We start from the raw sequence: 17139 nt of genomic DNA, 5'->3' as shown, positions 1-17139 counted from the left end.
ATTTTTTAGGGCAGAAGTAGAAGAAAAGGGTAGACTATGGAGTGACAAGGGAAAACTGGAGCTGCCATACAAGCCTGCTCTATTACTCAGAGTCTGAGACAGTGAAAGGGATATTCCAAACAGTCAGATCAAGGAGATATGCATGGTATATATACTTAATGTCATTTTGGCCTCTTAATGGTAAGCAGCCTAGTCCCAATCTGAACTTTGAACTTGAAAACAAATCTTTAAAAGTTCTCAAGCCCTGTTTTTTTTTCCTCCCCACCAAAATATTTCCAAGTGTTCAGGGGTGGCACTACTGCTCAAGCCATAATTTGTCAACAATCTTACTGTTAACCCATGCCTGGTTTTTTTGTTTTTTTTTTTCTGATGAAGACTGAAGATTGTAACCAGACTGTGGTCTGGGGTACATTGCTTACCTTGTCTGGTCAGACTAAGCAAGCTCTAGAATCTATATTAGTCTCCTAGTAATGGACAAAGATTGGCTACCAATACTAACATGTAGATCAATTCTCTCTGGTACCAGCTGTTCATAAAGTAATGGGCTCTCTAGTTCAGTGTAGGCAAAGGCCATTAGGAAGGCTAGTGAAAAAAGAGAGACTCTAGAATAATGATCTTCCAAAGAATTATCATTGGTGTCAATTGCACTGTAGGTACAAACGTTCATACTAGGCAAGCTTAGAGTCTTTTCTGAGTACTGATCTTTGATGGGATTGTACATGTACTGCATGCATCTTTAGGTACCAAGCAGAGAAGAACAGCAACAGCCATTTTTTGGTCACCATTTGAAGTCTATGCTAGTCAAGGATTCCAAAGCAGGCTTGGAGAGCAGGCTGTGAGGCCCATGCTGGCTACATTTCTCCAAAGACAGTTTCAGTATTTAAATAACCATTCTGAATATGTGTCAGTATGAATTTAACAGTACGCAGGTGAACTGCATCCAATCAGAAGCAAATTAGGAATCTAGTTACAATCAAAGAGACTGAAGTACTGCTTTTCCAAAATTGGTATCTAACTGGAAGTCCAGTACATAATGCTGGGAAACAACTAGCTGAAGATATTCAGCCTTCCAGATTAGTGATACTAGAAACAGCCCAAGGATTTTGCTTGGGCTCCAGTGGAGTAAGTGTTATTTTGTGGAAGTAGTACACCAATCAGCTGCTAATAAAATATACCAAGTTATCCATCTTGAAAGACTACTGCATCACAAACTGTTCTTTGGAGCAGTTATTTATAGCCGCACATATGGCAAAAGATGTAGTCCTCAATATAATATTGAAGAGTTCTGGTAACTTCAAAAGCATATGGCTTCCCCAAACAACATTTTGCATGAGGAAACCACCACACAAGGTAATTGGTATAACCGGAACTCTAAAACCAACTTGGAAGTGATTTTTGTACAAATTCTCAGTTCCGAGTTGTGTTTCTGAAACAAGGGAGATGAGATTCCATCCTCAGATTAGCTGTCTAACCAGTAAGTAAGTACATTAGGAAGCCATGTAAAGAACAGCTCCATCCCAGGAGCTGATCAGTCATCTTCCAGGCCATCAAGTATTCAGATTGTAGTTCCAGGGCAAAAAACTAGAACTTTATCTTGAAATACACCTGGTAAGTCTGAGAGCCCGATTTACAACCAAGTGGACAACTGCCACCAGCCAGAATGGTCTACCAGTAGGGAGTAATAAGTGTAAGTCTTACCTGGCTTTGTGGATTGCCCTGCAGATTAGAGGAACTGGTGAGAAGGTGCACAGAAGGTCTGCAGCAAGCTCAAGCTCATACCCTCTGCAATTTGAGTCCATATACTTGGAATTGTATTTTGTTATACAAAAAAAATAAGTCTGTCCCAACAGATGGACTAGTTAGTTTTGCAGTGACTATTCATGTCTCATGCTGCTGCCAGCCTAGTAACCCAAGTCATCAATTCCTAGGAGGTGAAGCACTATTAAGTTATATCATAAAAGGGGTATTTCCACAGCATGATTACTTCTGTGGGGGCAGAAAGCAGCAGGAACCCTCCCTGCTTGATAATTAAAGTGTATAGCATTCTCAGTACCTTCGCTAACAGAATGTTATAGGCTACAAAGCCAATTCACATATGCAGTTCCATGTCCTCTACAGATCAGATTCACTAGATGATCTAGGTGAGCTCCCCAATCCATTACCAATAACTTGGCTGGCAATTGCAGCCATAGGTCCAACTCCATGAGGACATGCAATATTCTAACCCTCATTTCATGCTTTGCAGAGGAAGTGGACTGACTTGGCCTGGAGTTGTAGAAGTCTCCAGTGAAGGAGGTAAGTGATATCATGCATATATACATGGCCCAAAGTTCACACCATTCTACTCAGGTGCCATTTCATTACATTTAGTAAGAAAGTAAGGAATGTACCCCCTAGCAGGTAAAGCCTTGCTGTCCCAAAATCTATGAGCTATCTCCCAAAATTTTATAAGGGAGTCATCTTAATTGGTTAGCAAGCCCTGTTTGTCCATAAAGACCACAACTGATGCATGCCAGGTCCCTGGTATGTTCTGACTTTGAACACTCAGTTATCTATATAAATCATGCCCATTTTTCTTTGGTGTGCCATCACTGCTGCAAAGCATTTTCAGAAAGACTCCTCGTGCCCAGGAGAGTGCATAGAGCAGTACATATTGTCTAGTTATCAAGTCAGCTACTTCCTGTGGGCTGCATGGATGGCCCTGTGAAAGCAAGTCAGGGACCACAACCCACTTATGAACCCAGAGATGGAATAATGAGAGTGAGCATTTTTTTTGTGAACCTGACATGATGTGTATATATCTGATCGGTCTTAATTCTAGGACAGAATAAAACCAGTTTTTGGGTGGAGGGGCAGACAGTTCACACCAGTTGTCTTAGGGAATCTATCCTCCGGCTCTTAAATGGTTTCATCAGCAGGGTCCCTGAAGAGAAACTGGTAAAAAGGGAACCATTCAGGCAAAGAATGAAAGTGAATGCAGTAGCTGTGGCCCTGGACATAGGGAAGCTGCATGGCAGGTGCTTTCTTCATGCTGCTATAGGGAAAAGCACCAGTGGCAGTAGCTAGATCCTAGGGCTCACGCACATACCCCTCTGACCTGAACTGGGTCATTCCAGCTTGCCGTTTAAGACAGTTACCAACTGCTGTCCTAAATCACTTGTCTGCCACAAGTCTCACAATGAACCAGTGGAGGGACAACAACTAATCCATATGTTCAGCTCTGGGTTGGGATTGATATAGCTTGATACTCCCAAAACGTATAGCCCATAAGAGAACATCTGGTATGAACATCTGGCTTCCACCTGGTATGAAAAAAAGAATTCTTCTCTAGAAGGCTATTTTGACTGGGTGGTTATACGGACTGCATTCTTCAATTCAAGGCCATGAGTTCCTAATGCCCTACAAGTTACCAGACATTTCAACAGAAACAAGGGCATTGTCCATCTGATTCCTGGGAAAAAATGCATATACTTGGATAGCAAGTCCTGTATTATTGACTATAGCCAAGAAAAAAAAAATGTTGCATTGTAATCAACGTAGCTGTTGCTCTACCTTATCCATAATTGTTTGAAGGGACCCTCCCGAGTCTCATAATTCCTTCCTAAAGTCTTATAAGAGTCTGAATAGAAAGGAGGATTACCTTTCTTTACATCAAAGGACTATTTCATTGATAGGACTTAGCAATCTGAAATAGAATTGAAAGGAGAAAAACAAATGTGCTGTGACCAAAAAGATCCAGTTTTCTCCGGTTTTTAACTGTTATGGGATCTGGTCTTACTCTAGATTAGACACTTGAACAACACATCGTTGGGAGAATACGACAGCTCAAACCTTTGATAGTGCTTGCATACTTGCACGAGGTTAGGGAAGTGAGGATCAAATGGAATGCATTTCCCTTTACTAGATCCACTAAGCCATTCCTGACAGTCTTTCCTTTCACTCTCCTGAATTACAGGCAGAGCACTCCAGGTGTCCTTGTGAATGTCGTGAAAGGCATTAAAATTAAAAAGCCAGCATCTAAGCCAACAAGACCACCTCAGAAGACAAAGCCTTCTTTGATAAGGAGGGTAGTTAGAAGGTCTCCATAGTTAGTTGGATGGTATGAGGGGCTTCCTCTAAATTTAGAAGAGGACTGGAGAGAGAAAAAAAAAAATCTACTATGACCATTTTTTCTCCCCCTCTTCCTCAGGATGTAGGCTATTGATCCACTCCTGGACAGTGGGTTATAGTATGACAAGGGCAGCAAGGTTACATGTGTAACAGCCAGGTTGAGGTTCAGTACATACTAGTTCATCAGGCTTTAGTAACCAATATGGAATGTGGATAGAATACACTATGAGGTCACTTTACTGGAGAGATAAGAGCTTTCTACTTGATATAGGGAAGAAGGAAAGACTAGGACATGGCAAAAAAAAGTACAGAGGAACACTAATGTTGTTAAATATAGATCTGGTGCCACGAGGAGGACGACTGGGGGAGAGGAGGTTAATGATTAATAAGTTAACGATGGCATAGGTTTGCATCAATGGAGACTTTTCCTTCTTGCAGCCACAAGCTCAGCATTAAACTTGTAGTAGGCTTAGGCAAAATGTCTTCTTTTTGTTTTGTAAACATTGACACCAAATATCCCTTTTAATGTCCTCTTTCTCCCCCTCAGAAAAAAAAACAAGCTTGAAATGAGTCTGTACTCAAAAATAAGCAGAAGATCTGATGACTACCAGGCTCCTCTGGGCTACCACAAACACAAAAGGGCTGAGGAAGATCACAGCCAACTCCACTGTTTATCCCCTAAGAGGAACATGAGCACAAGCAGGAAGAAGGATGCATATGCCTGGCCCCAATGGATGCAGATGCTCAGGAAATATAAAAGTTTACTTTCATGAAACATGCTCCTAATGTGGGATCCATACTGACCTAGTCAAAAAGAACAGCATTTCCTGTGATACCATTAATAGGTAGTTAATATCCAGCTTTGTATTCTTCATAAGTCTGATGGGGTAAGCATTAACTGCACAGTGTCTGGAAAGGCTGGAGTTATAGTGATCAAGTTGAGTTAAAAAACAGATCAGACATGAGAGTGAGCTGTGAAAAGCAACTTGGCTATAGTGAATGTTTGCCACTCTGAGCAAGAAATGGATGGGGACTTTATTTATCATTTTCAGATGCGATGTGGGATTTTGTTTAAAAAACAAAGTTTGTTTGTACAGCATCTAGTCATGAATGAGTTCATGTTATTATGGTGGGTATACTACACTGGTGGGTGGCTCCATGAGCTGAATTGCCCAGCTTTGTGTTTCAATGTGGAATTTAACACTGCTGTCTTAAATCTTAAAAGTTTGGGGACATGACTACTGACACCACTGTCTCTTCCCATGTACTGCTTTAATTAAGCCCAACAGTGGCATATGACCTACACCCCACAAAAGGAGGCTAGCAAGACTTTCTGTAATGGCCTTACTCCCCATTTCTTTAACCTGAATAACAAAGTGTTTATTCACATTCACAACAGACTGCAAAATTAATCTTTTATGGGAGCTTTTAGGCAAGGGAGACCGTTTCCTAGGCAGTATTGACAAAGGGGTACTTCTCTTGTTACTACACAGTTTTGTTAGTTACAACTGAGTTGCTTTTTCAATTACATCTTTAAATAAAACTATAAGGCTCTCTAGAAGCTTGAAATAGAGAATATGTGGTTCTTTTTTCAAAAAAAACAAACAAAACCCAAAACAGCCCCTTAAAAGCCTAGATTAGACCTTGGTTCTTTTAGAAACTACCTAAAGACTCCAAGAACACAGAAGAATGCCATGAATTTATTATTGCAATTTAATATTTTATGTTAGCTTTTCTTTGAAAAATGAAGATCCACAGTAGGGGTACTACTATTTTAGCTACTGAAGACTCCGCAGGTTTTAAGAAGTTGTTTCTAGTAATTTAATCTGGCAAAAGAAAAACTAAAAACATAAAAACCCCACAACTTACAATATCACTGCCAGAGAGCGACGATACAGAAGAAGCAGATGAACCAGAGGATAACTGTTGGTTACTTGTTAATGATAAAGTCAAGTGTTGATTGTAGGGCGATTCAGAGTCTCTGTTCTGTTGCTGTTCTCCATTGCATGGAGCTATCTGCTCTCTTATTTTCATTCTATTGTCTGTCAATAGAAACGCAAATTTAGTATTTAGGAATACGGTATGCAGTTCCATTAGATTTTTCTAAATTAAAAGGTATTTCCAAACTTTCATTAACACAAGCTAGCTGGTTAAAAAAGAAAAAAAAAGTCACCATAGAAAGCTTTAAGCCTTCAGTAAAGAAGATATAGGCAGCTATAACCTCTTCACTAAATCTCCAAAAATTAATAAAATACTCTAGACAAAATAAAGATATTTAAATAAGACATCTGACCCAAAAAATGCCTTTCATGTTTTGATCAAAGCCTGTGTTGTACAACCTGCTGTACTTACCAAGATCAGGTGAAAGATTAACTTTGCTCCCCCACTTCTTTTTAATCCATGCCCTGTAGTCGATCACTTCCTGCGTTACTTTGATGATTCTACCTAATGTGCTAGAAAAGAATGGATATTTAATTACTAATGCAAAAAGTCAGTGGTAAGCAACAGAAGTGAGACACCTACCAAGGCAACTGTTTAGCTGTATTTAGTTCAACTTACAATTGAGATAAAAGTACAAACAAGGGAATATCCAAATTTTTCTTGTTTAGTTGGCTTAATATTAAAAATTTGAGCCAGCAGGAAGGTACACTTGTTAGCAAGTCAAGTTTCTTATCTCTCATCTCCTATTTGGAGTTAATGTTTAGATAATAACAGTTAAATTACCTGGTGTTTTTTGTTTGCTTGTTTTGTTTTTTAGTTCAAATGCTAATTTGCCTACTTTAACCTCTTGGTAATGCTTGTTCTCAATAACAAGAACACCTTAGTCATTTCTAAAGCCTCTTAAGTAACAAACAGCTTTATATCTTCTGTGAGTCTAGATTAGAATATTTAAAAGAGGGATACAGGGTAGATGCCTTGCAGTTTAAAAGTGCCAAAGCAAAACCTCAGATCTTGGTCCCAGATTGGTCTTAATACTGAAAAACTATTCTTGTCCAGGTGCCTTAAGTATGAATTTAAAGGATATAGAACCTTATAAAATGATTAGCAAGGATCCTTGGAGACAATGGGAACAGAAAACTGATACATATGCTGTGGACCGCCTGTTTCTTGAGCTCCAAAACCACCCACTACTAAAACTTAGTCTTGCTTCAGTCAGGTATCACAGAGGTGACCAACCTGTAACACCAGTAGCATAGACAGTCTTTGTGTGCAGCACACAGGGGTTTGGGGAAGGGACAAGGGGCAGAGAGCAGATAGGGCAGGAAGCAGAAAGCAAAGCAGCAAAATCAAGCAGGAAGTACATGGCTTGGAGCAGAATGAGCACCAAACTGGGCAGAGGAAGGGAACAGAGTGGCACTCAGAGAGGGCCTGACAAAAAGGTTGGCCTCACCCAACCTATACATTTGAATTTCTTCCTAGAAGCAGCCACAAAAAAAAAAAAAAAAAAAATCACTGAGATTCAGGTTGCACAAGACATGTGCAAGCATCTATGACTCAAAACAGTGCTGAAATAGAGCAGAATCTCAGAATATAAGACTGGTACAGTAAGTCCATGCAAGCCAACTACATAGTTGGAGGCTTATTACAGAGAGCTAAAAATAAATTTTGGACCACAAAGCAGTATTTGATTTCATGACAAACTGCTATATTAAGACAAAACCAATACTTAAACAACACATCCATTTTAATCATTGTCCTCAATATGTATCAGACTTATCCTCATCCTTCTCAATTCACAGTTTCAACAGCCATCTCATGTCTTTTTAATGGACATTTAAAGGACATTCTTTTAAAGGCATTTATAATCTTAGAGAAGAGAAAGTTACGTTGGCCCTCCGTGAGATGTATTTAGAGTCAAGGCCCATATTAATTTACTGATCTAAGCTAGAAGCCTGGACCATATTGTAAGACAGTCATTTCAAGTGGCATGCCCTAGTAGCTGTGCTCAACCTTCAAGTCCCATGCACAGTATAAGTGGTGCAGGGCCATTCTGCAGGCTGGATCCAGCACTGGGGATCCAGCACTGGCATGCATGTGAAGCTGGCCTGTGGATGCGATCCAGCCTCAGAATAACTTTGTGCACCAGTGCCATCCAGCACATAGGGCTGTGTCATCAAGCCTGCAACATTCCCTCTGGGCTGGGCAACAGCTCAACAGGCCCAATATGGCAAGCAGGATGGAGGTTGAGAAGCACTGACTTAGTAAAACCCTAAACAGAGAAACTACCTTGTTTTGCCAACATAAGGGATTTGCTTAAGGTTACCTCCTGTATCTCTTTTTTTTTTTCTTTTATCTACATCAGGTGATCCATTAGTGTTTCTAATGCAACTTGACTGAATCTTAACATTAAGTAACAAAAGATTTCCAAGGTTTAAAAACACATGCATCAGCGCTGGCAATGAAAACCACAACAATTTATTGCTTTTAAGGTTTTATGGAACTGAAAGAAAAAACTAACAACAAACATAAGAACATTTTAAAGGATGGTGCTTTAATATTTTACTCAGATCACACAAAGAATCAGTTTCTATAAAAGATTAGGGAAATGTAGACTTCTTTTTACTCTATTGTGGTTATAGTTCTTTAGGCTCAGTTCAAATTCTGAAATATGCATGATTATTTTTATTAAGCAACGTTAAATTCTTCTAGAACAGCGTGCAGAGTGGCTACATCTGATCCCCTCATATCCTCTAGACCAAAGAAGATATAATGAGGCAAGGAGGCTTTAATTGCCACTCAGTTCTTTTGCTGATTAAAATCCTTGATATAGGAATTCAGATTAGCAGGAATAGAATACGAGTCATTGACTATATATGGAAAAAGCATCAAAGCACAGCTACTGTAAAAATAAATACTGTAATTGTGGTTAACAGGAAGTTCTCATCAGGAGATATGGTGTCACTAGTATAGTGACTGAAAGACAAGCACACTAAAATTACACACCTGTACCAAGGAGTAAAACGTGAGGTAAACGTGAACAAAGTTCCAGATATCGGCCACAAAGCTCTCAAACTGGAATGTAAACCAGGTAACTAGCATGTGTCCAAGGGGAATGTGCTTTGACATGGCCATGGGAGGTGCTGCTCACCACTAGACAGCAGGCTTTAATAAAGTCAGAGACTTACTTAAATAGTTTGAGACTACTCAACCCTGATTCTGCATATAACCTGAACAATTTGGAAGACATCCTAGGTTTATTTGGGCAATACAGTATAACCTCATAAATCCAGATATCAAAAATCCGGAATTATCAAAAATCTGGCACTTCCCCTCGCCACTCCAGGACAAGCTACCGCTCCCCACCACACCCCTGGACACAGAGGGAGAAGCTTGCATGCGGCAGCTGCTGCCACTATTCACCACCCCATGCCATCACTCCGCATGTGGCTGCTGGCTCCAAGACCAGCTGCTGCTACTCCCCACCCTGCTCCACAACCGGCCACCGTGCCAATTTAAAAAAATCTGAAATTTTCAAATTTATGGCAGGTCCTCAGTCATCAGCCTGCCAAGACTTATGAGGTTATACTGTACAAAAAACAACATACAGAAATAAAACCCTACCACTCATATTTAATGCACACAATTTCTTTTCTCCAGTGCTAGAGTTAGATTTAAGGAAGAAAACTAGAAGAAGTATACATTGTAGGCAATCACTCAAAGACTACTTGGGCTTAGGCCATATTGTCTGCATTACTGAAGCATCTGATGGATAAGTCACTACCTGGCTGTCCATTCTTCACTAGTTGGTCTGAGGCAGCCTAGAAAATTGCTCTTGGGGGAGGAAAGAGAAACTAAAACGTCAAAAAAATGTCATGCAGAATTCTATCAAAAATGCTCCAGTAAAAATAACTGCTAGTAAAGGAAACCTCAAGAATAGACATGTCATTTTTATTAGTCAACTAATTCTGATGCATGCTGCTCAGTTCAGCCAATTCCAAGAGATTCATGTAAAACAAAAGCTTAAAGATATCACTTGCACAATGTAAATCTCATAAAGTAACTGGTGGTCTCTCTCAGTAGCTAGAGAAAGCTTTAAGTTACACAGGCTGCCAGTTCTACCTAATCAAGAAGCTAACAGATTAAGCTGCAAGTCCTCCAAGGGCAAATTAACATTTTTTTCTATTACAGCCAACTCACTCTTCTTAAACTGCTGTCCTAAATATATTCCCTTAAATATGTATTATAAGAAGGGATCCTATTTCCTTCAAGACTGGTACCTAATTCAAGTAATGTCTCTTAGTTAAAGGTGAACAGCTGAACTTCTTCAAATGTCTCCTGGGAAGTGCAAATTCTCATTATTTCAAAATGAAACCCTGAATACAGGTAAGAATATATTTTTGATAAGCACATGAGAAAGTAAGGAAAGCGCAGACAGTCAGTGCTTGGAGGACTCAAACATGCGATTCCACAACATTCCATGCCTGAAAGTATCTATGCAACCCTCAATATAACAACAGTTTAGGATAGCTAGAAACATCCCTCTCTCATACTGAAAAGCTTTTAAGACCAATTTTCAAACATTCCTGTCTGATTACATGAATCCATACATAGGCAAAAAGTGGACTAAATTACCTCTCAGAATCTCTATTTGGATATGATCTTGCAAGAGGTGATACTGCATGGCTAAGAACAATGTAGGCATAATCAAAAACTTGTTTCACTTGCATGGCACCATAAGAACTTCTGCCGACGTCATTTCCTGCAACAATGTAAAGTTATGAGTTTATAAGTTTAACTAGTATGCAGAAATAGATTCATGTCTTGAATGGTTAAATTAGCTTTAAAAGATACAGCCCACTCTGCAGTTGTTTGGAAATATGAATTGAGTGGGCTCTCTTAAGGATGACACACTGAATTCTGGTACACTAAGAATGATGTGTTAGCCATTCAAATTATTTAAAAACTGGCAATTTAGAAGTGCCAATTTAAAATTTATTGCAAGTTAGACGTGAATCCTGAAAAGGAAAGAGTAAGGTGTGCCCATTAAATAATTTCAATAAAGTAACATCAACTCTCCTACATAAAAATTATGCAAGCTAACATTTAAAATATCTTTAAACTCTTACGGTAACGTGAACAAATAAAGTACCTAATGGTACCTGTGATTAATCTCATTTCCCTTTGAGTTATTTTTTGTTAGTTTGCATTTGCTGCCTCATTTTTATCTAAGCAACCCACCTCAACACTGGAAGTCACATAGTTATGAGTATCTATCCATAAACTAGCTGATAATAGCAGTCACCACCTGAATGGCACAGTTGGAAGAACATGGGTATCAACCATGTGAGCTTTTCTGAAGGCTCCCAGTCTTCAGAATTTTTATTCTTGATCTTCTGCAACCATTATTGTGACAAAGCCGAGGTTTCTTCCAACAGAAGAAATTTTTGTGAATATAAGTCTGGAGGTTTGCCATCAAGGTAACATCCCAGCCTGAGCTACACTGTTTCACTATAATATATTTTAGTCTTTTTAAACTTAAGCCTTTCTATTAGAATTGCATTTATGTCTGAGAAACTTAACGAAAAGGGTAGTAAACTCTCCCACAGAATCCTAACCATAGTCTAAGAAACTAGGATTCATGGTTCTCTGCTACAGACATAGCAAGATAACCTCCAAAGTCTCCTTTTCACATCCTACTTTTGTACAGACCAATAGCAAGGAGTTTTCCAGAGGCACAATACAAGATTTACATGTTCAGGCACAGAACTTTCCTTAAGCAATAATCAGCAGTGGAGAACACAGGATTTAAAGTAATATAACCTGCCTCCTACTAACAAACAGAAGAGGTCAGACAGCCTGAAACCATGTCTTAATTACCCTGATTAAGCCTGGGGAAGCCATTAATCCACATGTTACTAAACATGGATTAATGGCTTCCCCAAGGACAATCAGGATAATTAAGATGTGGTTTTGGGCCATCCCCAAGCAAGCACCTGCACTGGGCGCCACAGAGCCCTGGCCCAGTGCCTGCATGCCTTGGGACCAACAGCAGAGAAGGGGTTGGGGCTGTGCTGCCCTTGTCCAAGGCATGCATGTACCCACCACTAACAAGGAACCAGGCCAGGACTCTGTGGATTCTGGTGCAGCTGCTTGCAGCCTCCTGGGGGAAGCCCCTGTCAGCTCGCAGCAAGTGGCAGGGAGCCTGCAAGCAGCTGCCTGCTACAGCTTGCCCAGGCCTGGGCAAGCCCCTGCCATGAGCCCAGGCTGCTCGTAGCCTCCGGGCCACCTGCTGCGAGCAGCCCTGCTGCCCCTTCCTCCATGCTCCAAGACTGCAGGGCTTCCCCCTCTGCTTACTAGTGAGGGGTTTTTTTGGAAGCAGGCCCAAAATTTTTCACAGACCCTGCCATTTTTTGTGGAATACACCTGATTTCACATTTTCCAGGAAAATCATGCTTTGGGCAGGTCCCTAGTTATCAGTTATGAAGAGAGTCTTAGCACAGTGCTCTCTGATCCTGCTTGGACTCAATGACCAAATGGATTTAACAATATCATGATTTTTCACCTAGACCCAGGATGATGACAACAGTTCCTAAGAACCAAACCTCACTGGTATCTCCCTTAAGTTCAGTCTTTGACACTATCACATTTCTTAAAGCTATTGGCATCAGGAAGAGCAGCACATAAATCAAATAAATAACAAAAAGTGAGCAGCATCTTCCTTAGAACCTGCCAAAAAGACTGTGAGCCCTAGAGAAGTATATCTGTAGTTCCTGTTAAAGAATCCTGACAAACCAATAATCTTTTATCACCCCATATTCTGCACCCCATTGGGGGAGAGTGAGAGTGAGAGTGAGAGTGAAGAAACTTTTTAGGTTAGGTCTCCCAGGATGACTCACAGCCAGAAGCTGAGTATACAGTTTGGATCCTACTGCAAGTGAGGGTCTCCATGGCCAAGACAAAAGCTCTACTCCACCTTGGAAACAAGGCTACTGCACCAAAGCCCCAATCTCACTGTGCTAGAAGAGTCAAAGGCTCCGAAGGGAATTTCATGTTGGTCTGTGAGAGTCAGATCCTTCTTAAGTTTTCAGTGGAGAACCCTGTGTATGGACATGTCAGAAGCCTTTCTATATGAGGACCTGTCTTTTTCTTGGAAATTTTCCCCATATATCTTTGATGGATGCCCAGATACAAAAGCAAGATTGGAACTATCCTTAATCCAAAGACGTTATTCTCCCTTCCAACCCCATGCATTTGACATCCTTAGAACTTAGGGAGATGAAGTTATTTAACAGCTTGCTTAAGGGCTCTTCTTCCCTACTATCAGCTTCACAGGGTTTTCCTCAGGCTTCAACCAAAAAGAAGTGGAAGGCTTTGGAGGCAACACTATGGCTCATGGGGGTCATGGGGCTGGACTGGTGAAATAACTTCTTTTATTTAGACAGTAGGCTCAGGCTTCACCTTCCCAGGCACTTTTCTACAGAATATCATTAACTCAATTTACAGGACCTCACAAAGGAGGTCTTCAAGCTGCATCAATAATGTTGTTGTATCCAAAAAATTGAAAAGTTTTTATTCATAATAAAAATGAGACTGCTACAATACAACATTAGGCAAGTGGTATTTTCTTCTAGAATGAAGAGAGGAAAGAGTCATTTTTTAATGCCTCAGCCAGATTCCATTTTTGTCAAAAGGACAATTGGAAGATACAGTGTATTTGTTCCTTCCCTGAAACATGGCCATCATTACAAGAGCTCAAAAATGGGTCTTTGGCTGCACGGCTAAGTTTGCTGCTCTTACAGTGGGATGTCATAAAAAAGAAATATTCCAATATTGCACCAACCATACCTGCACTGTGCAAGCACTGAAAAAAAAGTGTGCATGATAGGCCTCGTTCACAAACCAAGTGAGGCCACAAAACCTCAATACCAGTGGCAGGGTGGATGACTAGAATAGGTTACTGGTTAGTGTAAGAAACTATGCCTTAGTATTTACAACCAAACCAAATCTGTAGCTACTTAAGTATAGTTGCATTACATTTAAAAACATCTACTGTAACAGTCTACACACTACATGATATGAAAGTCTAAAGCATTGGAATAACAATTATATTTTAGTGATTATGTTCATACTTCATAGATTGAGTTAATTCAGATGAATTCTAAATAGACAGTGAAAAGTGGATTTCCAACAAAAGTCTAACTGACTATACATTAAACAGACTGAAAAAGCAGGAATTAAGGTAATTTTAATGCCCAGGTTAGTATTTTGAGTTTGGAAGTATACGGTTTCCTCAAAGAATTACCTTACATTTCAGTTAATATTCCTGAATGTACAAATCTGTAATGCACATATCAACATTTGATCTTCAGTATTTTGTACACATATGAATTCAAGTTATGCAAGTTTAAGCAGCAGGTTATAGTTTTGTTTCCCACACAATAGTATAATCTACTCTGTGGCAGAAATATAGAGGACTGCACAGGATTTGTTTAAAAAACAAAAGTCTTACCAGGCAAAAGAGGATCTTCAATACACAACATGGATGGTCTATATCCATTGGTCATGGCTTTCATGATTTCTTCTTTGGCAATATAGGCACCTCCATTTTTTATTCTAATTCCAGTTTTCAAGTAATTAAAATTTCTTCCATACAGCTCAAAAAATTCTATTAGAAGCATTCCAAGGTTTTCATCAGCTCTTCTGGCATCAATTCTTGGATGCAACTGTAAAAATGTTCAAAATTCAGTTATATAAGAGGCATGCACTACTGAATTGACCAGCTACATATTACTGTTAGACATAACAGCTGCACCATTTAAAAAGGTCAATGTGACTCCTTAAGAGTGAATCAGAACTGCAATCTTACTGCTTTTCCAAAAGTAATTCTCTCACATTTTCCCACAAGAAACTGTACTAGAACCAAGAGAGGGCAGCACTTCCACATTATATAGAGCATGTAATACTTTCCCCAGCCCTTTTGAAGAGACATGCAGAACTCAGCCTAGCTTCTTTTAAGCAAAAAGCCAATAAGATCTGGAAGCTAGTTAACAATACTTGTGTGTTTTTTCCCCACAAGGATTTCAAGTACCAGATATTGTTGTTCATCTTCAGGTCTCCCAACATTTCACCTGCAAATTCTTACAAACTATAGGAGAGAGATGCATTGCCTCTTGCCCACTACCCTCATAACTTTACTACAGGGATACTATCTTAATACACTTAGACTTGTATACTGACACCTTCATAGCTCATCAGCAAATGTGGGATCTTTCACCTACAACACCCACCTCTAGCAACACAGCAAGTAGTATCAGTGAGCCACAGGAGTTAATGCAACTCACCTCTCTGCCACCAACATGCACCCCTTCAATGTGGCTCGGAAAGTCAAAATTTGGGAATGGGCCCACTCTGTACCTGGCCTGCACACAAATTTCTAGAACCTCCAAGAGCCCTGCAGGAAGTATTTTTGACAACCCTGTCCTTATCTATTCTCTCCTGTCCCCCCCAAATCCAGTTTGTATCCCCTTTGCAATTAAATAAGATAGCTTCCTTCCTCACAGTGTCTGTGCACCAGCTAAGGGTCCCCAAGTCCAACAGGCTTCTGCTCTCAGTTCTGTTGCCCAGCCTTATCTTATCCCATCATACCCAGAGAAGTTGGAATAAGCTATTAATCATATCCTCTGGCCCAAGGCTGTCACATGCACAATCTTCTCAGTGCTAGTAGCTTAGAAAGGCCAAACCATGCTCAAAGTCAGCTGTTAAGCTGCAGCCAGTGAGCATGTCCAAACTCCCATTATTCCAATATCAACAATGACTTGTTTTCATGAGGATAAGAAGTATATTTCTAAAACGAAAGGTCACTTGTGCCAAAACCTTAAGTGCCTGGAACATTTCATAAAATTTGATGGTTTTTAAAAACAAAAACAAAAAAAAAAAACCAAACAATCCCACACACAAAAAAACAAAACACGGGCCTAAATTTCTTCTGCCCCCTCCCCCCAACTGAATCTAGAAGCACTTGCATGAAGACTGGATGAAGTTTTCAAAAGCTGAGGCAGAGGCAGATACTTTGTGCAAAGGTCTAATCCACAACCACAGTTTCAAAAAAATTAAAAGCAACTGAGAATGAGGTTGTATAACAGGAGGCAATCGGAAATCTAAATGCAGCATGTTGAGCTCTCTTGCAATATACTAAACAAAAGATGTATACCAAATATCCACCAGGCTTCCCTTTTTAACAAGGTACCATGAACTTGTATTCCAGGGTACTACCTCTTGGCATGTCAGAAAAAGCCTTTATAAAAAGGGACTCTGGGAAAGAGACAGAATAAGACATTTTTTCCCTTAACATGACTACAATGCAACAGACCTGAACAAAGACTCCCTACACGGGAAATGTAACAAGAAATGGGTGCAGAAAGATACCACCAAGAGAGAATAAGAACAACCCATTCAGGGCGTTCACTGCAGAAACTGAAATCTAAGAAAGTAAAAAAAAAAAGGTACCTTACCTGCAGGAAGCTAATTGCCATTAAAATTAGGCTGTAAGAGCTAATTCCACCAGTAAAAACTTCATTCAAATCCCTCTGAAGGAGGAACTGTTTTAAAACTAAAATCAAGTAAGGCAGCAATGAGTACTTCTGCAAAATAAAATTATATATAGATATTACTATAATTTGACAGTTTGAAGATTTTAAGATACATTAAAAGTCATGTTCTGCCATCACAAACTCAAGTTAGAAGACGTTAACATTACTTGGAACACTGGTTAATAACAGCTTACAATGACATGGCTCTTATTTGTGAGTATTTTATACAGAATTTTTAAAAAAAGATGTTGAGGAATAATTACCATGCTTTGTTTGGTATATCATGTCATCACAACCAAAGGGAGTTATGGTTAAAATAATATGCTACTTTGAAAAACTTTTTTGTCAGTAAAAACACCTTTACCATTCAAAACATTCTTCAACTTGTGCTTCAGGAGGTACATAGCTAACAGCAAGTATAATGCTCGATTTCAGTATCAAGCAACTAATTATCATTTACATTTTGTGATATGGACATGTTTATGAAGACAACATTAAT

The 17139-nt window shown here is 39.6% G+C and overlaps 1 protein-coding gene across 7 annotated transcripts in view; it reads right to left on the bottom strand.

Annotated features, from left to right (window-relative positions):
- The window catches only part of PAPD7 (poly(A) RNA polymerase D7, non-canonical), a 59587-nt gene that overhangs the window by 21418 nt on the left and 21030 nt on the right, over positions 1–17139 (bottom strand). For all 7 annotated transcript variants that reach the window (XM_019541296.1, XM_019541305.1, XM_019541314.1 and 4 more), the window contains exons 6-10: positions 16563–16691; positions 14561–14774; positions 10684–10810; positions 6463–6563; positions 5980–6152 (exon numbers count right to left, since the gene is read on the bottom strand). In XM_019541296.1, the coding sequence (XP_019396841.1) occupies positions 5980–6152; positions 6463–6563; positions 10684–10810; positions 14561–14774; positions 16563–16691 (744 nt within the window). The remainder of the gene's footprint in view (positions 1–5979; positions 6153–6462; positions 6564–10683; positions 10811–14560; positions 14775–16562; positions 16692–17139) is intronic.

The sequence above is a fragment of the Crocodylus porosus genome, unplaced genomic scaffold (genome assembly GCF_001723895.1).
Source record: "Crocodylus porosus isolate Cpor-Errol unplaced genomic scaffold, CroPor_comp1, whole genome shotgun sequence".
Taxonomy (NCBI): Eukaryota; Metazoa; Chordata; order Crocodylia; family Crocodylidae; genus Crocodylus; species Crocodylus porosus.
This window is presented reverse-complemented; position numbering and strand designations above follow the sequence as displayed.